This window comes from Lontra canadensis, unplaced genomic scaffold (genome assembly GCF_010015895.1).
Source record: "Lontra canadensis isolate GAN:19392208 unplaced genomic scaffold, GSC_riverotter_1.0 scaffold94, whole genome shotgun sequence".
Lineage (NCBI taxonomy): Eukaryota > Metazoa > Chordata > Mammalia > Carnivora > Mustelidae > Lontra > Lontra canadensis.
Genome location: NW_022631088.1, coordinates 3177813 through 3202367, shown reverse-complemented (window position 1 = coordinate 3202367; position 24555 = coordinate 3177813). Strand labels below are relative to the sequence as shown.

General features: G+C 49.5%; 1 protein-coding gene across 3 annotated transcripts in view; it reads left to right on the top strand.

Moving 5' to 3' along the window:
- CRTC3 (CREB regulated transcription coactivator 3) overlaps window positions 1-24555 on the top strand; it is a 92586-nt gene that overhangs the window by 52033 nt on the left and 15998 nt on the right. For 2 of the 3 annotated variants that reach the window (XM_032836944.1, XM_032836943.1), the window contains exons 3-8: window positions 4107-4226; window positions 12354-12415; window positions 13791-13853; window positions 15906-16006; window positions 22324-22359; window positions 24086-24171. In XM_032836944.1, coding sequence (XP_032692835.1) covers window positions 4107-4226; window positions 12354-12415; window positions 13791-13853; window positions 15906-16006; window positions 22324-22359; window positions 24086-24171 — 468 coding nt within the window. The remainder of the gene's footprint in view (window positions 1-4106; window positions 4227-12353; window positions 12416-13790; window positions 13854-15905; window positions 16007-22323; window positions 22360-24085; window positions 24172-24555) is intronic. The other variant, XM_032836945.1, reaches the window with a different exon arrangement.

Genomic DNA, 24555 nt, shown 5'->3' with positions numbered 1-24555 from the left:
TGTGCCTGTATTTCAGAGTAAAAACCAGTGCACCATCCCAGGACAAACAGAAAGGAAAGGAAATCCAGCTTAATTCTGATTTTTCCCACAATGGCACTTGGAGCGTCCTCGGGTGTCCTCTCAAATCGGTCCTGCCTCCTCTGTGTCGCCCTTGCCCTGCTGCTGCCCTAAGCATGTGCGTGGTCTCCCTGCGGGGTCCGGCCGTGGTGCCCCGACCTCAAGGGAGAGGAACTTCTGTAGATGGAGGCACGGAAGCCTTCTCTTCTTCATTTGGTGTCTGGCTCCCGTGTTCCGAAACAGGATGGCATTGGGCACAGTTTGAGCCTGAGGCCATCCTCAAAACATGCAGGAGCCAATCTGCAGGCCCTTCGGACGTGGCACCCCTCTTGGGGCTCCTCAACAAAAACAGGACTCTCCATCTCACCGCGGCCTCTCTCTGTTGTCACTACCATATTAGTTGGCTCCGCTGTGGACCAATCATTCCTGAAACGCCGGGACTTTGAGCAAACCTTTTCTTTTTTTTTTGACTCCTATTTGCTGCTGGTGACCGTACCTGCTGTGGCTCTCCTCCATGCTTCTCCCTCTGCAGAGCCCAGGCTGAGCGAGTATCCCTAGCTGGGTCATGGAATTCTCACGGCAGGAGGAAAAAAGTGTGACAGTTTCTGTTTGGACAAATGTGTATCATGTCTGCTCATGAGCCCTTGGCCAAAGCCAGTCACGGGGCCCTGCCGACATTCTCTTCATCCCCAGGTGGCAGCTCTCAGAGGTGACCCGGCATGGTTGCCCAATGAAGATCTGGGTCCCTCGGGGATCCTTGGGGAGGCTCAGAATACTGGGTGAGCCCCTAACCGTGGTGCTGCTCTTGCCATCCCAAAAGGGACTCAGGGTGGCCTCACCTTTGACAAGGTGCTTCTCCGTGTCCATCCCCCTGGGCATGTGTCATCTGCTCATGCCCAGTGGTCTTAGTCGCCTTGGGCTGCCTTGACAATACCACAGGCTGGGTGGCCTAAACAACAGACATTTATTTTCTCACCATTCTGGATGCTGGACGTCCAAGATCAAGGTGTCAACAGAAGTGGTTTCTGGTGAGGCCTCTCTTCCTGTCCTCACACGGCCTTCCCTGTGTGTATGTGCTCCCATTGCCTCTTCCTCTGCTCATAAGGACCCCAGAGCTGTTAGATGAGAGCCTCATTACCTCATTTCACCTTCATTACCTTCCTGAAGGTTCTAGGTCCACAGACAGTCACACTGGGGGGTGTGAATTGGGGTGGGGGAGGGGACGCTTCAGCTGGTAACACCCAGAATCCCTGGGATAAGGCAACTTTCAAGTGCATGATCTAAATTTGTTTTCTCCACAAGCTTGTGGGAAGTTATCGGCAGCATCATTTCCACTTTACAGATAAGGTGAAGTGACTTGCCAGTAAGGAAAGGTTCTGGGCTGGAATGGTTTGACTCCACGTGGTCTTTGAACTGCAACATGGAAGGCCTCAGGAACATTGGAAGTAGAGCACTGTGCACCTGCTGAATTAGGAACTGTAAGGGTTACTGAGTATACAGAAAACTGTTTACAAAATACTGTTGAGTACAGACTACAGACCACAAAAATAGATGTGCTCTGTGGGTCTGAGCCTTGTAGAAGCTGAATAAAACTTGAAAAGGAACAGAAAGCATGACATACTTGGCCTTCAGCGTGTCAGGGCTCTGTTTCTTTTGTGTATTAAAGTTGATCTAAGAAATACATTTTTTAAAGATTTTACTTATTTTATTTGAGAGAGAAAGAAAACGAGCGCGAGCACGGGGAGTGGGGAGGAAGAGTCCCCAGCCGACTCCCCACTGAGTACAGCAACCAAGAGTTGAAGGCTTAACCCACGGGGCCACCCAGGCACCCCAGAAATACATTTTTAAATAACAGAGTCTTAGCTCTCAGCAAGCATCACACCATAGTGTTTCATGGGCTTCCTTGCTCCAAGTCCACTTTGGTCCCCGGCTTCCCTGACTGAACCCCAGCTTGAGCTCGTTTCATGAGCAAGGCCGGTCCCTGTGAGTCGGAAAGACTAAATAGCCCAATATCGTTTGGAGGGACTTCAGCTGCCACAGGGATAGAGAGTGTGGTAGTGCCACGGTAAGGAAGAGAAGAAAATTAAAATGGTAGCAGAGGCCGTTCCCCCACCCCCCAGCGAAGTCCAAGTAGCAGTTACAGGATCTGGGCCCCTGGGGACGAATGCAAAAGAGGCACAAGTGTAAATAGCGCATACGCGTGTCGTAGGAAGTCTCTAAAATGTTCTAAGAACTTTCTGCTTTTTCGGAACCGCTTCTGGAGACCCTCAGCCCACCTCTGTAGGCCGGCCTCTGAGAGCCCAGTGTGGTAGTGTTTGTGCTCTGAGAGCCCTCAGTGAAAATGCTGTGTCTTCAGGTACATGTAACATCACCGTCGTGAACATTAGCTGCATTACGGGAGAATCCTCCCTTTCATCCTGGAACAAAGTCATCTGTCCCTTATGTCTGCTGTGTAAACAGGCTCTGAAAAAGTGTGGGCATGTCTCCTCTCGATTAACAAAGGGATTTCAGAATGTCACTCCCTGGAGGGGTGTGCAGATCCCCCGAGACCGACGCCCTGCTTACCCATCACGGTGGCTGTTTCACTCCATGAAAAAAAGTTGTTGCTCACGAAGATCTCTTTAAGAGTTAACAGATTTGGGGCACCTGGGTGGCGCAGTGGGTTAAGCCGCTGCCTTCGGCTCAGGTCATGATCCCATTGTCCTGGCATCGAGTCCCACATGGGGCTCCTTGCTCAGCGGGGAGCCTGCTTCTCTCTCTGCCTCTCCCTGCCACTTCACCGGCTTGTGCACTCTCTCTCTCTGACAAATAAATAAATAAAATCTTAAAAAAAAAAAAAAAAGAGTTAACAGATTTGGGTTGTAAAAATAGAGTAGAACCTAGACTCCGTTAGCCCAGACATTTTATTAGCCCACTGAAGCTCTAGAGAGAGGAGTCATCCCCAAATCCAGCGTGAGAAAATCCGTATGTTTAACAAAAAAAAAAATTAATGACCCATTCTTAGCTAAAAGCAGATCCCTTAGAAAACCATATTCCATTGTATGATTCCTTTCAGAGTAAGCTCACTATTTACATAATTCCATTTACATAAAATCTGTTTTTAGCTGTTTCACAAACACGGCCCTTGCAGAATAGTGTGTACACATTACACGCATGTCACATGCGCGATATAATGGGCACGCCTGGCGTTTGGTCTTTGACAACCAAAAAATTGCCTTTTATGATGCCAGCCCAAAAATGTTACGAATGTATGCCAAGCCTCCCCTAACAAAGGACTTTGGATTTATTGATCATGGATTTACCCTGAATCTGTTTGTGTTTCACCTGTGCCATGTTGGGGAATGAGTTGCATATTTTCAGCTTGTATTGGGGTAGTATTTCTTCTCTCTTTGCTTAACTCAGGGACTACAGACTCAGATGTCTGACACAGGACGTCAACCCAGTGGTCTGGTGTAAGCATTAAAAGCACGAGAATGGGGATCCCACCTACAGAGAGCAGCCACTCTCGATTTCTGTCCCTTCTGCTACGTGGGAATGTGGGATTGGTGTGGGCAAAGGGTTCGGGTTTTTCACTGGAAGCCTCAACCCTGAATTTTTAAACATTGTTGATTCAGTCAAAATTTTAAAAAGACTCTGTGCAGGACAAATAGTCCATGGTCTGTAGGTATCCCATTCTCATTCTCGTATCCAGCCTTTCTCCGGCTTAGATAAGTGCATTTCAAGGGTACTTCTGAGTTGTCTGGGGTGTGATGTATGAACCCGTGGTCTTGCCTCGGGTTTTAATATTACCATTAATATTAAAATTGTAATATTACATTCTTTCAGCTTTCACCTTAACACACTGAAGACTGTTCTAAATTGCTCTGTAACCTTATGGAAACAGCCCCACGTGCTATATGATTTGATTTGCCTTGACTCGAGGCCTAGTCGTAAACACTTGTAGAAAGCTGAAATCAGTCTTTTCATCTGCTGTTGTTACCTGTTGCTGTTCTTGACGGTGAGTGGCAATTTCACAGTCACGGGCCGACTCCTGTCCCTTCTCTCTGCAGCCCTCCCTTCACCAGGCTGATAGCGTGCGCGGCACCCGCCACCACGGGCTGGTGGAGAGGCCAGCCAGGACCCGCTTCCACCCTCTCCACCGAAGGTCCGGGGACAAGCCAGGACGACAAATATCCTTTCTCATTGTCTGGGGTGGGGGGGTGGGGGGAGTATGAATTTTAAAATGTTTGAAAGGTTTTCGGGATTTATCTTCCCCACGGTTCCCCTTTGGCCTCAGAGCCTTCATTTTATCTGATGAATGGAGGCGATAAAAATAAGTGAGTTGGAAACTAGAAACATCTCCACAGCTAAAAGTTGGTAAGATCATCATGGGTATTTACTTGATGAAAACACAGATAGAGTTGAGTTGAGTGAAGGAAAGGAACATAAACAAGCTGTAATTCAGCCCTGTTGCAAGGCCTCCTCGGCTCTTCTTCAGAAAGCAGCCAGGTCAGAGCGACACCTGACTTTGAACCAAGTTAGAGAGATAGTCTAGCTAAAACAGGTATGTGACTGATTTTTATTTCTGTTGACCTGGTGAACTGCCATTAGAACTTAAAGAGGAAATTTCATAGGATCTTCTATTTATGGAGTTTCAAACTCAGCAAATGACACCCAAGATAAAAAGCTGGTAGTTAGGAAAATTCTTAGGCCCGGCATACCCCAAATCCTATGCTGTTAAGTAGGAATAAGGAGAAGGAGATTGCGAATTCCCCTGGCAATTTCGTTGATCAGGGCCGGGGCCCCGGGGGTCAGGGACAGGCACTGCTGGGCCACCAGCTCTGTGCTCAGGGCTTTGGGGACACAGAACCGAGCCGGGTTTTGTGGGAGAGGATGGAGAAGCAGTGTGCCAGCAGAGCCGGAGTTCTCCCTGCACGCTCCTCACGGGTGAGGGAAGGCACAGGAAGGCGGGGTGAGTGTTACTGCAGAGCCCAATTCCTGGCAGTGATGGCAGAGCTGGCTTCTCGAGAAACCAGGAAGTGGGGGGAGGGCATGCATGTTTGCTGAGCACCTACCCAGGCCAGGCACTGTGCTGGGCAATTGATGTGTCACTTAGTCCTCAAAACTACTGAATTTTCGTTTCTTTTTAACCCCCGTTTTCCAGGGAGGAAACTTGAGCGTCCAGAGTCACTTGTCTGAGATGCCACTGCTGAGGTTGAAAGGTCACCAATTCAACCCTGGGCAAGCTGAGCCCGTGCCTGGGCCTCTCCCCTCCCCGCACCACTAGGTGGGTCAGCCCCAGGGCCACACACACACACACACACACACACTCACACACCCGTAAGAAGGCCCTGGGGGAGGAGGTGTAGGACCTGCAGACAGAACCGTTTCTCCCCTCTTTCGCCCCCAGGGACACAGCACATTTGGTCCACAAGAGACCCTGACTTGTAGTCCTTGTGTACTTTGTGACCACTGTCAGGGAGGGTGGAGATGACGACTGAGCCTGCAGGTTCTCTTCTGGAATGTGTCCTCACTTCCACAGAACGCTGGAGGGAGAGGTGAAGCCTGTCGAGTCTCCTGCTGGTGCGCATGCACGGGTGGCGTGAGAGCATCTGACCATGGTCTAGGTGGCGGGGAGTTCTCAAGCAAAAGGCTTTGAGTGTTTCTTTGCTTGATTTAAATATGTCTTTCTCCAATTTCTCAGTTCTCTTTTTCTCCCGTCAGTGTTCTCTCTGAATATTGTAGTACGTATGTGGCATATTTATAAATACATATTTGTAGCTATCTCGGATCCTTTTTGCAGCAAGTGTGGTCTAAGGATATACATACGCTCACCGCCTTTTTAAGCAAAGGAATAACATAGAAGAGGAGGGGATCGAAGGAAAGTGACACATGGGAAACATTTTAAGTATTCACCAGTGTCTGGCCCCTGCCCTTGCAGTGCTCAGGGTGCTCCCAGCACAGTGTGGTGAGTTGTTGCCGAGACCGCGAGGGCTGCGTGAGCTCATAGGAGGGGCAGCCTGGACCCAGAAAAGGCAGCCTGGAGGCAGATCCGAGACTGGAAGGAGAAGCCACGAGTGAGGGGATAATGCAGTCCTGTATTCAGCAGAGATCAGAAGAGATCAGAAGGGATATCTACAGTGTCCCTTCTCTGTACAAATACTGTTCTTTTGTTTGTTTAGATTTTATTAATTTGAAAGAGAGCAGGAGCAGGAGGAGAAGCAGAGGGAGAAGCAGGCTCCCCGCTGAGCAGGGAGCCCAGCACGGGGCTCGATCCCAGGACCCTGGATCATGAATTGAGCGGAAGGCAGATGATTAACCACCTGAGCCACCCAGGCGCCCCCTGTACTAGTGCTGTTCTAAACACAGGAGACTCAATGGTGAATAAGACGTGTCCCTGCGTTCATGAGTTTATAGTCTGGGGGAAGGGACAGAGGCAAACAGGTAAAACAACGATTTAGGCAAATGACTGCACATTTAGGCAAATGACTGGTGGTAAGTGGTATGGAGAGAGGAAGGCTACTGGAGAGGGAATGCCCCAGGTAGAGGGAATGTCTTGTGCAGAGTCGCAGAAGGAGCAACTACACCTATGTTCAGGGGACTCCGTCTCCTGCCAGGTGATCTCCTCTAGGGTGTAACTTGACCCCATGTACGGGTCACCTTATGGGAGCAACCGCAGAAAACCAGTCACCTCCAAAGGGGAGGGGAAGCAAAAGTCAAACATGCAGATAAATTAAAGTTCATCACAGTACAGGTCTGAGACATCGCTCCATATGCTCTTCCTGCGCACCTAACCCGGGCCCGGGGACCGGACATTTGCTGGGGCTGTCCGTAAATGGACAGCGCGTCTCTCCTGCAGGGACGGTGAGCTCCCATGAAATACAGGAGAGGGATGATTTTATATTGAAGATGCTAATAGAGTCAGGAGAAGTTAGAGAAAGATTCCATCTTTCCTTTCATGGCCACATGCATTTAGAAATAATTTGCTTAAAATGGTGGCCTTTCACATGTGTCTGTTACCTCCCTAACGTCTGTCTCCTGCTTCTGTCCATTGCGAGTTTTAACACTGATTTGAACATTTGTTAGAACAAAAAGAGAAACTGTATTCAGAATTCTTTTCTTTCAGCTGTTTCTTGGCTTGGAAGTTATTTTAGAAGAGGCAGACCAGAGGACCAGACAAGGGTTCCATCCTATGACACATAAAATGAACGTTGTTTAATAAATATTCCGGCTTCCTCCCAGAGTGGGCAGTCACAGTGGGCAGAGCTCTGGCATGGAGAGATTCCTTCTGCAGTGGGCAGCCATGGCCTCAGTGAAGGCAAGTGCTGTGGGCTTTGCTGCCTGCGTGGGCAGCCACCAGAGGCAAAGACCAGGACACTGTCCAGCTGGCTCTGGCCTGGGGCCACCCTCCAGGAGAGGGACTGCCTGGTCCCTGGCTGGGGCCCGGGCTTGAGAATTCAGAATACAGGCTCTTCTACCCTTTCCCAAGTGCTCATGCCTTCACCACCCTCCTCACTGCTCAAGGGCCACAGACATGGGTCCCAAACACCATCTTGCTGAATTTCTGAGCAATTAACATAATATTATCCCTGTGGATAACACATTGAGAAAGAAGGAGACACACTGAAGAATCATAGAAAATGCTTTCCTCTAAATGTATTTTTAGAAAGAGGGAAAAATAATAGATATCTGGAAAATTTCTGACTTTTACTCCCAGCAAGGTTCAAGAGCATAGGGCATCCGGGAAACCAGCACGAACAGTCGCGAGGAGAGGCATTAGGACCGGCCACAGTTCGGAATGGCTTTCCTCTTTGGAACAGGCTCTGCTCTGATTCTTCTCACACAATGAGATGAGAATTTTAGGGCACTGGTTTATAGAACACTGTTTCTTTGACACACATGGCCTGTTAGTTTTGAGAAGCCCTGCTCTCTCTCCCCCCACCCCGAGCCTCACCGTTGAAGTCAGGGCTCCAAGAAGCCGTGCAGTTAAGAAGCGTTCTCTCTCGCCAGGACTAACAAAATGTATTTGATCACAACACCCAGTTTTTACCTAATACCCATCAGTGATTTCCACTGTGAAGGACAAGGAAATGGGGGTGGGATGTAGAGTTTTCAGACTTCAGGATTCCCCATGCCACCCTGCTGTCACTCACGCGCGGAGGGAAACAGGAGGTCGCCGTCATGCACGCAGGGACTCCAGAGGATCCCACTCAGACACTTTCCCAAACCTCTGACTTTTAATTTAATTAATTTTAATTGAATACATGTAAGATGTATTCTAGCAGGACATAGTCGGGAGGCAGAAAGGGCAAGAGGAAGTAGCACGATGGTGAAGACATGGTTGAGCAATTAGGAAGGAACCAAACTGTGACCAGCTTTAGGTCTTAAATCTGACCCTGGAACTCGTCTCGGTGGCAGGTTCTATTAAGCCGACTCGGAGATCCATCACCCCGGGAGGTCCCAGGCCTGCCCCGAAAATGCTGGCCCTAGGAGGACCCAGATTCCCCAAGACTGGGAGAGAACGTGGCCAGCATCCAGGCTGCCTGGAGCAAGCCGCTCCTGAGCCCTGCCCCAGGTGCCCTCACCACAGGGGAACAGGAAGCCAAAAGGAGAAGCCTGGCTGTGCTCTCCAGCCACGAGGCAGGCAGCCCAGAAGAGAGGGTGGAACTCTTTGGCGCTTCTGTGGCTCAGTGACCCCACCCATGGGTACGTGGGCCAACAGATGTCCTGTCTTATCAGCAGAAGAGCTACTCCCCTTCCTCTGGGGAAGAGTGAGTAAGAAGCTTCCCTACCGCTGTCCGTGCAGAGAAGGAGTAAGGGCGCCCCTTTGTTGGTGGGTAGAGGGAGGAACATGAGGAAGAGTTTCCTCTCTGAGCTGTAGGCACTTGGGGAACACCTTGGTTGGTGAAGTACGGGTGGACGGATTACAAAAGGGGTAGAGGTGCCAGGGGGGAGGAGGAGGAGGAGAAGGTTTTCAGGGGGAGTCTGGAGTATGTTTGGTGGCGAAGCTGAAGGGGCAGCAGGAAACTCGGACTTGGAGTCTGTGCACTCTTGGCAGCTGGGGGTCTGGGTTTGTGAATTCCTGGGCTTCCGGACCAGCCAGAGGCGAGGGTGAGCCCAACTCACGCCTCCCCAAGTGTGTCCAGGCCCCTGGGGCTGCTCCCTGCAGCGGGACACCTGGCAATTCTGCGGCCCTTCTCCCCGGCAGCTCCCTTTGCCAGCAGTGTGGGCTGAGAGGCTGTGGGCCGCAGAACTCTGGGAGCATTAGGACTGGAGGGAGGCGAGGAGGCAGCCAAGGAGCTGGGGAGGAGGGCCCTGGGGCGGGGTGGGGAGTGGGGGCAGATACAGAGGTGCAGGTGGGATCATCTTCAACCTCGCTACCTGATGAGGGGGGCGGGACGCGTGGATGGCCGAGAAACTGGGCTGGCTCTTTGAAGACCCTGTTGCCAGCTGCTTTTCTGTTTGGTTGCTGGCAGCTGGTAGGCATTCCAAAAATGCTTGTTGAATTAATGATAAATTCGGGTTTACAAATAGGCTCTTTTCCCCATCTTTAGGTTGTTCTGTAGGACCTCTCAGTCTGGTAGAACCGTCAGAGCCACCCAAATGAACTTTTCTGAAATCTTCAGAAGAAGAAATGAATCTTTTCTAGGTTGTCCTTAGGTTGGCCTTTTTTTTTTTTTTTTAAGATTTTATTTATTTTTGTCTATAGAGCACAAGTAGGGGGAGCAGCAGAGGGAGAGCCGACTGCTCGCTAAGCGGGGAGCCTGACGTGGGGCTCGATCTCAGGACCCTGGGATCCTTACTTGAGCTGAAGGCAGACACTTCACCGACTGAGCCCCCCCAGGAGCCCCACCCTTTGGTTGACTTTAACTGTAAGCCAATAACACTAGTGGTTCTCTTGATGCCAACAGTTCTTGGGTTTTTTTTAATATGCAGTAAGTGAGAATGTGACAGTGAGGATTAAGAATGCTCAGAGGTCACAATGTTTCATGTTTGGTGCTTTAGCTCAGTCATATTAAAAATCCCAGCTGGGGGGGGCCCCTGGGTGGCTCAGTGGGTTAGGCCTCTGCTTTTGGCTCGGGTCATGATCTCAGGGTCCTGGGATTGAGCCCTGTGTTGGGCTCTCTGCTCGGTGGGAAGCCTGCTTCCCCCTCTTTCTCTGCCTGCTTCTCTGCCTGCTTGTGATCTCTCTCTGTCAAATAAATAAATAAAATCTTAAAAAAAAAAAAAAAATCCCAGCCGGGCGTGGTGGCATGCCTAGGCCCCCGCCTCTCAGAAGGCTGAGGGGAGGGCTTGAGCTCAGGAGTTCTGGGCTGGAGTAAGCTGCCCGTCAGGTGTGCAAGCTAAGTTCCTCACTGACCCAGTGACCTGCAGGAGTGGGGACCACCCGGCTACCTAAGGAGGGGTGAACCTGACCCGGGCAGAGTGGAGCAGGTCAGCAGGGCCATCGAGCCTGTCGGTAGCCGCTGCGCTCTGGCCCGGGCAGCAGGGCCAGCCCCCATAAGAAAGACATGTCAGGAGATTGCTGCGTGTTCATGTCGTTACTATGTATCAGAAAGTCTGAAATGCCACCTGGAACCCCCACATTGAAGGAATTGGTGTTTGATCATGATGTTCCCGTTGTGTCCCTGCTCGCTGTTGGTTAGCGGGACGAGTGATGGGGACTGAGGACGGCCGTGTACCGAGGGAAGCAGTAAGCTTTGGCTTCGTGAAATGACACTTTTCTGGATGGAGACACATCCAACGGCAGGAAAGGGAAAGCGAGATAACCACGGGCCGGGGGCGTCCACGCCCCCTCCCTCCCTTCTGCTGGTGAAGGGGCTGGAGGGTTTCATTGCGGGGGAGGGGGTGCTTGTCATGACCACCTGCACCTCTCCTGTCTCCTGTGGCTACTCTAGTCTGCACTTCGCCACCCTGAAGCCTGGCAGTTAATGCTGAAGAAATGGTTCTCTTCTGAAAATCATCTCTTCTGCTGTATTGACTTGGAGTCAGCTGAAGGCGTAAGCTAGCTGGGTGGGGCAAAACGGATCCACGGAAGGTGAAACTGGGATCATGACGCCTCCCCTCACAAAGGAGGCCGCTCACACCGGATCACTGGGAAGCTCTGAGTGCCACCTTACACAAGTGCCGCATTCTGGGACGCCCAGCCCAGGCCTGCAGGATAGGCCCCTCCCGCTCCGTCCTGAGCCCAAGCACGTGACAGAGGATCATTAAAGATTTTTTAGCAGGAGAATATTATGATTAAAAAGATTTGTTTTAAGATTTATTGATTTTTTTTGGAGAGAGAGAAAGAACAGGGGGAGGGGCAGAGGGAGAGGGAAACCCAAGCAGACTCCACACTAAGTTCAGAGCCCGACATGGGGCTCAGTCTCCCGACCCTGAGATCACAACCCTGAGCCAGAACCCAAGAGCCGCTCATTTAAATGACTGCACCTCCGAGGCGGCGCCCCTTGATTGAAACTATTCTATGCGTTTAATTAATTTAATTAACCAGACAGCTCTCCTGCCCTCCACACAGATAGATGGCTTCACGTCTTTTCTCTGTGCCTCTGGAATGTGTTCTGAGGCATGCTAGACCCCCAGAAGAACACGGAATTTATACAATGGAGCCCCTGACAACCCAAGGAGCTTAGCTTTTCTCCACAAATCTAACGCAGCTCGCTTTTGGCTATACGTAATGGGAATCCTCAGCTTGAGAAAAGGACACTCACTGGCTTATGTCACTGGAAGCCCAAGGGCTCAATCCGGGGGTTCATCTGATAGCATCGAGACTGTCTGCGAGGTGCCACGTCTGTGCTGACTTCCCGTGTGGACAGGCTTTCTCTTCTTGCAGACCTTTACAGGACTCTCAGGCTCACCAGCTGATGGCACTCCCGTTTCTCCTCCGAAGCACTCTTCGGGCTTGTGTCATGAGCCCATCCCTTAGGCAGTCACTGTTTCTGAGGCTATAAGGTACCTTGACCAGAAATACTGAGCCTTATCTATCCCATGGGACAGAGGGGCCTGTGCAGAAGGATGGCCTTACCAGGTTGGGGGTGAAGGGCAGGGCAGTTCTCAAAATCAAAAGATGCTACGCAGGCAAAAAAACAAAAAACAAAAGACCCCACAAGAATCACACGAAGAGGGCACTGGTGAGAGCAATAGGCTTTCCAGGGGGCAATTTTCCAATAGGCTTTCAGAGAGAGCGCAGAGGAAGAGCTGTCAGTGTAGAGGGATAAGAACCAGACACTCAGGTGTTTAACTCTCCACAATTCTGCCGCCTTCATTCGGTTTCAACTTCCCATTAATTTTATTTTTCCTTTATTAAAAAATTTCACTTTGATGGTAGTACTTTCGGAGCCAATTACTCCTCACAGCCCCTGGATGAGAGCTGGCCAAGGTAAGCGAGCCGTGTTTTAAAAAGTGGGCACGTGTTGTTTGTCAATGTTTCCACTTTATTTTATCCACTTTGAATATTGTTTTAGAAATTTCTAACATAAATCATAGAATCTTGTTTTCTCTTAGAAAACTTAGGTCTTTCAGTAGGATCCTAGGCTGATCTGGAAGTCTAAGATGAAAAGTCATTTAAAAAAAAATCTAGATCTTCATATTTAAAATCAAATGGAAATGCACTCGGACTACACCTACCAAGAGGATACCTGATGCAGTGTCCTTGTATTTGAGACATGGGAAAATAACCACCTTTGCTCAGGGTGTCTTAGTAAGCTGTTGGAAGGAGTGAAAGATTTAATAAGCTTCTCAAAATGTGATTTGCTTAGTGGGTTCAATTTAGGGTCTCTGAATATTTTTGTATACAGAGAATATGTGCCTCCCAAAATTGAGTATTTAGAGAGTGATGGAATCTAAAATCAGCTGCAGAGACTGGTGTACCCATTGCTTGTGTGGCACGTTCCCAGATCACCAAGTCAGAATCAGGAGACACCGAAGTGTACACATCAAAAAAGAGACATTCAGAGTGCTCACGGCATTGAGGCTAACTCTCTGTCTGTTCTCTGGGGAGATCCTGACTGAGTACTTACGGTGATTAACACAGTCAGGACCCGCGATGTCCTTATGGGTGACAGGGGCTCCTGCCTCCAGGTGGTTTTCAGCTGCCCTCAAGAATCCTGGGCTCCAGGGTCGTGGGATAAATACAATATTGTATTTTCAGTCAGAGAAAGACTTCTCCAGACCGATGTTTTGAAAGTTAGTGTCCAAGGAAGAAATGTCCACAGCTGCCCAGAGCAGTGTGAGCAGTGCAAGAAGCGTTTCCGTGAGTGCGACCCCCGTGCCAGTTGTGTTCCTCCTCACAGTGTCTCCGAGGGAAGACGGTTTCCACCTGTAGGGTTGTCAGGGTGCCCCCCCCCACACACACATTCTTGGGGTGTGTGCTGAGCGGTGACTTTTTCCACGTCTGGACGGAGACCTCATATCCCCTAGAGAGGAGACGGTCATGGATTTTGAACTATTTCAAAGGTGCTTGTTGGCCCTTTTTAAGACAAAACCAAACCAAACCTCCATATATGCCCCACTAGCTAATCCTCTTATGGATTTGTGAGGGTTTTTAATCATGGAAATCAGGGATCATAGGAATTGGAGAGACCCCTCAGTCTGACCTCATTTTAACAATGTTGAGCAAAGTGAACGAGGCATGCAGCATGCAGGAGAATTTCCCCAGGTGAGTAGAAGAGCTAGTCTCAAACTTGGGCCCGAGGATCCCCTTTGCTCCTGTGAATTGAACGTCTTTACTTTTTCTGTCATTCTGGTTTTTAAAGGCAGCAGCATCCTTGGAAAGAAGAGAAGCACCCCGGATTCAGGCTGACATCTGCTCTTAACAGGTACCCGGGTTGGTCACTCGTAGAAAGAAATTTAAAGAAGACCAAATGATTTTATTTTCCTGATGTTCTTTATGTATTATCCTGTTACTAGAGGATATGCCTGTCACATGTGTTTATAGGCAGTATTTTTAAAAAGCCTAAATCTCCCACCATTTATTGAATGTCTGCACAAACAGTACCAAATCCATAGATGGGGTCCTGGGGGGACTACAGGGTTGGGTCTTACTGTGTGACTTTGAGTAAGTTGTATAACTTCTCTGCGCCCCAGTTTACCCATCTGGAAAAGGCAGATGATCACACCTCTCTTGGGGGGTGTGTGTGTGAGAATCATCAGATCTGTGAGAAACGGGTAGCATTAGCACCCAGCCAGTGTTCCCTCCTGTCGTGATCGTGCTCGGCCCGATGCCAGGGTTGAGTGTTGTGTGGAGGTCAGTGTTTTCGATCCTGACAGCTGCCCTCAAGAACGAATATTACGTTCTAAGAGACTAAAGGACTTGTCCAAGGCAATGTAGCTAGCATGTGATGGAACTGAGACTTTTTTTTTTTTTAAGCCATTTATAGTGTAAAATATAAAACATACACAGAAGAGAAAAGCATGACCAGAAGTCCCCGCGCCCACCCTTCAGCTTTGGTCCTCATCCGTGTCGTACCGTATACCCCCATCCCTATCCCACCCCCACCCCACCCCCGCCAGACATTTACTGCCCCTGTAAATGTCTCTAACAGGAACGGTTGATAAGAACTTCTTTTAAAGAAAACACAACCACAATGCCATTATTACACGTAACAAAATTAATAGCGGTTCCTTCATATTAGCCAAACCCAGGCTATATACGGATTTTCCCAGTTGTCTCTCTGCGTTTGATTGTTATTCTCTTGTGCCTTTTTGCATCTGTGAAGGAGCTGGAATCCAAACCCAGGGGTCTCAGATCCCAGGGTCCATGCTCCTGCTGCCTCATGCAGCTTCTGACCTGCCCTCCCTGCCCCCACTCCCACCCCATACCCTTGTCTGAACACGGCACTGCCATGGTGCAGTCAGGCCACACAGCTTAATGGCCACCTGAGGCTGTCACCTAGAAGAGACCACAGGAAGCATTTTCAGCTAATCTGACATCCCTCACAAGTTCTTTTCATGGCAGATAGTTTGACCCATGGATGAGAAAAAGTAAATAATCATCCCTTAGAGTTAAGATTATGTAGAAATTGGAGCCGTTGGGGGCAATTTCCAAAATTTGCTGTAGATTGGGGTTCCCAACATTTTTGTTTTAGGACCCTTTACAGTCTTAAAAATCACTGAGGCCCTCAAAGAGTGTTTGCATATATGGCTGTGTCTGTTGATATTTATCTGTTTATAAAAGATACTTGTTAATTTAAAAATTAAAGTATAGCAATAATAGATTCATTATACGTCAACATAAAAGATGCCTTCTTCTGGGAAGTGCGTTATATTTTCTAAAACGAAGAATTTACCAAAAGAGGGGCGCTGTTTTACCTTTCACAACCCTCTTGAAGGTAGCTGGGTTCTCGGTTTATGCATTCCGTCCATAGTGACCTCACAGGCCATTGCAGGAAACTGCTGTGCTCATGAGAGAATGAGAGCAGAAGGCAAAGAACATTTAGTATTATTTGCAGAATCAACTCGACCTTGCATGCCCCCTGAGCCACGGCTGTAGGGAACCTTTCACACAGGAGGACTTACTCTCACATGGAGAGAATCTGGAGCAAAGAATGCACTGGTCCCACCCGTCTTCTGTGTCGCAGGGAGAACAGGGAGCCCCTTGGGGGAGGCCATGAGTCCAAGCTCTACGTTGTTGAAATAGAGCATTATGCCATTAGCTTCGAAGCGTGAGACTATGCACGTACAGATTAAGGTCTTGTTGGGTGTGGGCGACACTCAGAGGCTGTTACCGAGGTGAGGGACTTCGGGTAGGTTCAGACTCCTCATCCTATGGGTGCTTGAGTTCTCTCCTGTTGATAATTTTCAGCAAAGAATATTGTATTCTTCCTAAGGAAAAATGGATTTTCAGTCAGACTCTCTCCTCCTCCCCTTAGGACCAATTCTGATTCCGCGCTTCACACAAGTGCTCTGAGCGCTAAGCCCCAGGATCCCTACGGAGGAGGGGGCCAGTCCACCTGGCCTGCCCCATACATGGGTAAGACACACAGGCCCACTGCTCACAGCGTCTGCTTTCTCATTCTGTTTGGAGTGACTCCAGCTCCGGGATTTGGCCCTCAGTCACCTCTGTTGGCCATGACAACCACTCTTGATGTGTCTTCCTGTTCCCGTCTTTTCCTCTCTGATCTACCCCAGCCTACCTGACCAACACCCTTGGCTTTGTTGTCATTTCCTTGGGGCCATACTTGACCTTCCTCCCTTTACCAGCCCAGAACTACTCATGTCCTTGTCATAGCCTGGAGTTCCTCTAGGCTCAGGCCTATCTTGGCACCTGTGCCACTTGGCTGCCTTCTGCCTTCTCTCCCTCTGCTTGGTGTAGATTTCTTGAAAAGTCAGCATCCTGATGGTCTTATCTCCAGCACGGTGCACGGCACAGAGGAGCGACCCTCAGTGATGGAGAAATTACACAGTGGCTTGCAGGCACAGAGCCCTTGCTAGAACACTCTAGGGGCTGACATCTCATCTGCCAGGAACCCAACCTGCTTCACTAAGACACACCGCAAGCCTGCCTTTCCTTTGGGAGTGATAATCTAATAGGAACAATGGTCTTGCATTACCTCCTTCCTATGCAGGTTGACTCTTGTCCACAACACTTAGGGCTAGGTGTTCGGTCTTAAAACAGGGGAAAAAATAAATCTTGGTCAAGATAATCCCAGCCTTTCTGGTTTTCTTTATTTTTCAGACCATTTGAACCCCAAATAGCCTCTATTTGGAGACTGTTCAAGGTCTTCCTTCCTTGCATATAGTAGGGGTGGGATTAGTAATGACTTCGCTGTGTTTGTTCCGTTGGTCTCACTCGTAGACGACTGCCTTGGCCTAAGCACTTCTTACGTTTCAAGCACGAGATCTTTGAGAGTCGGTCTGGGCCATCTGGCCGTGTTTCCATCCATGGGAATGGGCGCGTCAGGCTGGCAGGAATGTGGGAACTGGACAGGAGCCCGCTGCTTACTGCTCGGAGGAGCAGGGTCTATGGGGAGATGTGTGAGTTTAGTTCCGGGAGAGGCAGTGATGGGACCATATACACAAAGGCCAGAAAAGCAGCGGCTGTGATCAGTGGAAGTGCCAAGAAGTACAGCGACATCCTGGTCTCCCCGGACTGGGAGGGAACCAGATGGATGGGTTTTGACCCCAGAGACGCTGATAAAGAGCCACCTTTCAGCCTCTATCGTTCCTTCACATCTCCTGTCCTCTCTGCAAAGTTTATGCTTCTGCAGAAAGGGCCAGAGGCCTAGAGACCAGAAGGCAACTGCAGATAATTTAAATAAAGAGCCTTTGAGGCCTGCATGCAGAGAGAGAAAGCACAGAAAGGGATTGACGAGGTGAAGTATTCATACCAGGAGCCGCCGAGCCTGTGAGGGGAGAGATGAGAGATGTCGGAAGGGGTGAGTGAGAAGGAATCAGGCAGAACTGTGTCAGAGCTGCTCTTGGCAGACGGAGCAAGAAAGAAATCGGGAGCAGAATTCCTGGGCCGACTCGAGAATCGAGGTGGTCACTCCTTGTCAAGTCAGCGACTGGAGATTGTGGGGCCGCAGCATCTGTCGGGTTTGGGGGGTCACGGGGGGAGCCTCCAGCCCCAGCGTCCGAGCTGTGGGCCTGCTTGTGCACACTTGCCGTGCGAGGACAGCACAACTCAGAAACACGGCCAAATATGGATGTGTTTACATGGGAAAGCCAGTGTGTTTAAAATATTATTCAAGTCTCCAAGGGTGGGGATTATTTCTGGAGAATTATATTTGTCGGTGGGAGCTATTTTAAAGAGTTCTGTGTATTTTCCCCCTGTAATTCATTAAAAGTTTTTCATTTTCTTTCCCTTTGGATTTTAAAAATACCAGCTAGCTTGGCAAAAAGGTATTTATTATAGAACCAACCAAATAAAGTAAGGATTTAAAAAGTGATGGGAAAATGCAGTTGAAGCCCAGGATTCAGGCTCTGTAGCAGAAGTAGCAGTAACCGCTCTTTCCCTGGGAATCCTTCCTGAGCTCAGTGATGCAGCCACCATGTCCCCACTGTCTGTCTGTCTGTTTGCAAGCTGGTGATGAGGGAGTACCTGCTCCTAACTTAGCCACATGAGCAATAAACTGGTACATCTGTGAGCAGGACTGTGTATCCCCAGAGAATGAAGCCATTGGTCTGTTCATGCTTAGTAATTTTCACAATGGTTACTGAGTTGCATGACAATTAGGCGTCAGTGGTAAGTGGGTGATGTAAATGACAGGAATAAGCTTCTACATCAGACAAGATTTTTAGTTTCTTTTCTTTTCATTATTCAGAATCTACGAAGAGAAGCCATGACCAGATTTTCCTGGTGGCCGGGGTGCTTCGCCATTTCACATGCACACTGCTGGGCAAGCGTAAGGGCTCGCTGGGACCCTGGCTCTGTCCTGTAGCCCAGGCCTGTCCCCTTACTGCCCCCTACTCCCACGTGGTCATGGACATGGGGGCTGGAGTGGTCCCTGTCCTTCCCGGGAGCAGTCTGGAGCTCAGGACCGAAGAGTGTGGGAGAATGGTCTTTTCTGCACCCACAGCTTGTAGATAGATACTGAGTTGTACCGGTTTGGGAACTGTAGCCCCGACCTCCTCCTCCAGGAAGGAGGCGTGTCTTGGACCTCTGTGTTTTAATGATCCTCTGTCCGCAGGCAAACGCTGTGACCTGCACAGTTAAGAAGAAGGTCTAAAATGCAAACAACCCATAGGAAGTGAGCCTGTTAATGACCCCTGATTGCACAGAGGAGAGGACGGAGAGGGGGAAGACACAAACATCTCAGATCTAAAGAGGGGCAAAAGCATCACCCAGATGGCAGGAGTGCCCGAATGGGGAGGCTGAAGCCCCAGAGGCTTGTTGTGAAGGGACCCAGCTCTGCAAATCCAGCCGCTGGAGTACTTTCTATCTGTGCGGCATGGGAGCGGGCAGAGGGCACGTGGTCTGTGTTGCACTCAGGATGTCAGCGCCCAGCGGCTCTGAGGCCTCCTGGGTGCCCGGAACACAGATGCAGCCTTGGCCGCGGCCATCCCTTAGCCCTGTGGGACGGATGTGAGTGAGTTTCCTCTGTTTCCTGATGTCCAGTCACAAAGCGTTCCCTTTTTAGGCTCAATGCTTTATTTCTAGTTGTATCCTATGGTATTTTGTCATCCAGTAATACAGATCCGGGCGTGGATATGTTGACTCTGCGTTAGCTTGGCTCTGACAAACCAGTCATGGCCGCCACCGTTATTCCGCTTACCTGGACGCTGAACCTGGGAGCCTCACCCTCCCTCCCACAGCCCTCACAGCATTCAGCAGCCGAGTCCCAGCCCTCCTGCCCTGCAGCGAGCCTCAGAGTGGCCTCTCTCCCGTCCTCAGTGCCTGGCCCCCACTTCCTTCTTGCCCGGACTGGCCTCCCAGTTTCCCACACCGTCTCCCCGCCTTTGGGCCTTCTCCTCTCCGTCCATCTCACACGCGCTGCTGGAACACTCTCTCCAGAGCTCAGCTGTCATCCTGTCACTCCCTTCCGTGTTTCCCGCTGAGCCACCAGCAGACTGCTTTAGTCCAGCCCCATCTGCCATGCCCCCCGTTCCTGCTAGGAGGCACATTTGGCCTCCCGTCCCCTTCCCTGTCCTCCTCCTCCCAACTCTGCACTGGGGCGACCCCTTCAACCTCACTTCCCAGTGTCCACATCCCTCCCACTACAGCAGCTGGACTTCCTGGAGGCACACAGGCCACAGTTCTAGTCCCAGAACTTAGCGATGCGGCTCACGGTGCCTGCCTCAGGGCTGCTGTGAGGACAACATGGACTGCCTCGCAGTGCTGTGAAGCCTGGGCCGTGGTACGTGAGCCATGGTGCTAGCTCTCATTATGGTCATCCTCGTCATTATCCTTCAGGGCCTAACTGCGGTGCCACCTCCTCCATGAAGCCCTCCTTCTGTGCCCATCTGAGGGAGAGGGGTGGCACGAACAGGAGAGCAGGTGGGGTATCTGCTTGCCATCCAGTTTCCTCAGGTAGCCCTCCGCCGGGTCCTCATGTTCCAGGGCCAGGGCAGCCATACTAAGGGAGCGTGGGGGGCCTGGGGTCTTGATGAAGCGATGTAGCCTCATACCATGCCAGGTTGCTGAGTGAAGCCAGTCTGTTGTTTGCAATGGGATAATCCCGGTGTAGTGGTCAGAATGGTCACGTTCCCAGCGCCTTCCCAAGATGAGGGCCCCAAGGAAGCCACAAGATGCATGAGAAGTTTCTTTTCCATCCTGCTGACAGTTGCCGTTGTAGAGCTTCACCTTCCCTCTCTCTGCACCTCATTTTCTGATGCTCTGCTCACCTTGCTTTGTTTTTCGTCTGTTTGTTTTAAGGTTTTATTTTATTTATTTTTATTAAGTGGGCTCCACTGTGGAGCCCAACATGGGGCTTGAACTCATGACCCTGAGATCAAGAGTGGAATGCTTAACCTACTGAGCCACCCAGGCGCCCCGCCCTTAAGATTTTATTTTTTTTTTTTTTTAAAGATTGTGTTTATTTATTTGACAGACAGAGATCACAAGTAGGCAGAGAGGCAGACAGAGAGAGAGGAGGAAGCAGGCTTCCTGCTGAGCAGAGAGCCCAATGTGGGGCTCGATCCCAGGACCCTGAGACCATGACCTGAGCCGAAGGCAGAGGCTTAACCCACTGAGCCACCCAGGCGCCCCCCCGCCCTTAAGATTTTAAAGTGATCTCTCCACGGTGGCTCTCGAACTCACAACCCCAAGATCAGAAGTTGTCTGGTCTTCCACTGAGCCAGTCAGGCAGCCCTCACCTTGTCTTCTTTGGAGACGTCAAATCAGAATTCAGGTCTAGCCTCGTCCAGGTCCCTTGGAAAGTGGGCCAAGGTTGGTCTGCGGACAGTCCTCGGAGGTGATCGTTAAAAACAGATTCCTGGGCCCATTCTCACTCCCTCCGACTCAGTCTTTGAGGCTTGGGCCCACAAAGCTCCATTTTAACAGGCTTTTACCCAAGTCTTTCTGTGCACTAAAATAAAGTCTTTAATTACTAAGTTGGGTTCTGCTTCCATGGGCTGAGAGAAGTTCTGTCTTTATGAGCGTGCTGGGTTTATCAGCTTGTTAGTGCTGCTGGGGATTCTCAATGTTGCCCCCGCCCCGGGCTCTACTGAAATGGTTGGTCTTCTACCTGTTTTCGAGAATTTACTTCAGCATTCTCGCTTTTCACTGGTCCTCTCCCACCTGGCCACGCCTAGCACTCCCTCCTTGCAGGAACTTGACGAATCCATGTTGAAAGAATGATCATTACGCCTGGTGTTGAAGCTGTGGAGGCTTATCAGGTTCTCCAGAAACTTATCTAAACTTTAAGCAAGCGTTTAAGTATATTTAAAGGCTCAGAACTTAAAACTTTGTCCTGATTTTATATTGAAAGCTCATTTAGGGGTGCCTGGGTGGCTCGGTTGGTTGGGCGACTGCCTTCTGCTCAGGTCATGATCCTGGAGTCCAAGGATAGAGTCCCGCATTGGGACTCCCTGCTCAGCAGGGAGTCTGCTTCTCCCTCTGATCTTCCCCCTCTCATGCTCTCTCTGTCATTCTCTCTCTCAAGTAAATAAATAAAATCTTAAAAAAAAAAAAAAAAGAAAGAAAGAAAACTCTTTTAGTGTATTTGCTCCAAGGAGGATGGTCACCTAATTCATGGGTTTTAGCTTAGAACAATGGAAAATACTGTGGTTGGTCATCTGCAGTATATTTTATGGATTAAAAATATTTGATTCAGCCAGAATTTATTCTAAGTCAAATGTTTAAAACTTTGTGAATAGCTATCATATATGCTATTTAAATTGACAGAGACTACAGATAATTTTTTTAAAAATAATTTGACTCTTTGCAAGCAATATATATAACAACATACAACATGGGACTTGCAGTCTGTCCCTCTAGACACACATGGTTCGTGTGAACCAGTCACGTAGACTTTTGGAGTTACCAGCCCTTCCCCCACCCCCGCAACTTGGAAGAGTTTTGATCTGAACTTCTTTATTTTGTGATTTGAGTAGAGGTTCTCAGACTTTGTACGTTGTTCTTTCAAGACAGAGGCAGTTTTTTAAAAAAAATTAAGACCGAGATCATTTTAAAGGAAGAGTAGAAAGGAGCCAACTCTCGACTCAAACGGGCCATACCTATTCTAATTTTCGTAGAAACACTAGTACACCTTGTATGAGCATCAGTGTACCAAAATCACCCTGGAATTTTCACGATTCTGTTTCAAATCAGAAAGAGTCACTAATTCTTAGATAAATAAAATTGAAAGCACCACATAAAAGTGTATTTTTTTTTCCCTTTCCCACCAGGTTTCTGTGATGGTGAGAATGACGTACATGGAGAAGGTATGACCTGCTTTCACCTGCCGGCGCTGAGCGCAGCATCTCTAGGCTCCCTTCACACTCCCGAGACTCCTGCTCTCAGGACTTTCCCAAATGCCCATGGCAGCTGCTCAGTTCACTTCTCTGAGAGGCTGTATAAAATCCAGGCTAGCCACGATCAAGGGCATGGGGAGGAACCGTGTACTTAGATCACAAAGGCTCCCTGTCATCTGAGTCCTCACAGTCCCATGGTCACAAGGTTGTGCAGGGAAGCAAAATTGTATCCACATCCACAGCAAAGTAGGAATGAGTCGGTCCCTCGGACCATTAATTATCCCAAGACCCCTTCCTTCTCAGCTGTCTATTCCTACTTAGAAAGTTTTTCAAGTGGGTAATTGACACACGTAAGAAAACAATGCCAGAAAAAGGAAAATCGGTTGCAAAACGAAATTGCAGATCTGGCAGGAGATACTGAGCTTCATGAAGCCAGCTGCTGTTGGAGATGTACCGAGATGACCCCCGAAGCCACTAACAAAGGAGAGAGTGACACGGTTCCTCTATTCATTCGGAACCAGGCACTGTTTTCTTTCTCTGAATCTCTATAACCTGAGATTTAACTTGGCCAAATAAGCTCTTCAAAAGAGAGTGGCTGGAATACCAGAATTAAGAGAGACCCCTGGGAGCGCTGGGGCAGGCCCGAGCAGCCGAGCAGACCTGACCGCCGTCTTCCTGGCGCCGAGTAAAGAGCTTGGCATCTCAGACTCTCCTCAGCAACTTTGGTCTCTGTTTCAAGTGACTTCTTTCCAGGGTCTGTTATTCTTGGGTTCGGAGACTGTGCTGTGTGGGGCTGAGACGGGGCAGCCATGACCGTCACTGAGACCTAACAGCATCCCTACTTTTGAGCAGTCATCAGTGTCAATCGTGATGTATCCCCTTCCTGACATCAGATGACATGATCCCCGTTTCACCTGGTCAGACTGAGAGCGATAACGCAGAAAACCGTGCGATGGTCCCTCAGCACAGAGCTGGCCATCCCACAGCTCTACTTCAAGCCCTCTGGGTTTTCAGTTCCCTTCCCCTCTCCCAGCCCATCACCAGGCAGCCCCATGGCCGCCTTGTCTTCCCTATGGTGTTTCTCTTGTCTTGGTTATCCTCATTTCATCCCTCCTGGGCCACTGTGTGATCCCCATTGCATCGGCTTCCACAATCTCCTTGCCAAGCTTGGGGGCCTGTCGATCTGTCCTTGACCTTCTAAACTGGATCTCCTTCCACTCCTTTACTTAGGCCACGCTCCACTGAGAAGAGCAGCTCGACTCCACAGTCATCCACCCTCTAGTCCGTCCTCATTTCTAGGCCTTTTTTTCTTTTTTTCTAAAAAGATTTGATTTTATTTATTTATTTATTTATTTATTTATTTATTTGAGAGGGGAGAAGTTCAGAGGGAGAAGCAGACTCTCTGTGGAGCTGGGAGCCTGATGCGGGACTCGATCGACCTGAGCCGAAGGCAGTTGCTTAACCAACTGAGCCACCCAGGCACCCTAGGCTTTTTTTTCTTATCTCTCCATCTCTGTAATGCCCTTTTCCTGTGTCTCCAAAGGCCTTTGCTCAGTGCCTGGCTGCAGAGGCCCACACCAGCTCTTCCTCAGTCAATACACAGTGCTGTATCAGTCATTTTTTGCGAGGATGATTTGGCTGAGGGTGGGATGGCTGCCTTCTAAACGCGGTGAATATGTCTTTTCCCCCCCTTCAGTGCTGTCTTTCCCGGGCCCACTGAAAGAAGAGAATCTGTTAAACGTTCCCAAGCCACTGCCAAAACAACTGTGGGAGACCAAGGAGGTAGGGGAGTCGTCTGTGTTTGTTATCACTGAATATTTACACTAAAATCCTGCGGTGGGGGAAATAAGAACTGAGAAAAAAGGAAGCAAAGATGTCAGGGGACAGAGATGGAAGAGTACATTAGGGAATGATGGTTTAAGTGAAACTGACCACAACCGTGTCGATGAATTAGGACAGGGATCTCTTGACACTGTTCACGAAACTCAGTTTTCATGTGAATTTATCATTCAGAAAATCCTGTCCATCCTTCACTCCTCATTCGTGTTTCTAGAAGCTCCGAAGCCTGGTGACTAGTCATAAGCAGATTTTTCTGTTTTAGAGCCAAACCTCCTCCCCATCACCAGCTTCTGTGTGTGGCTGGTTCACCAGATACCCTTTTCTTTA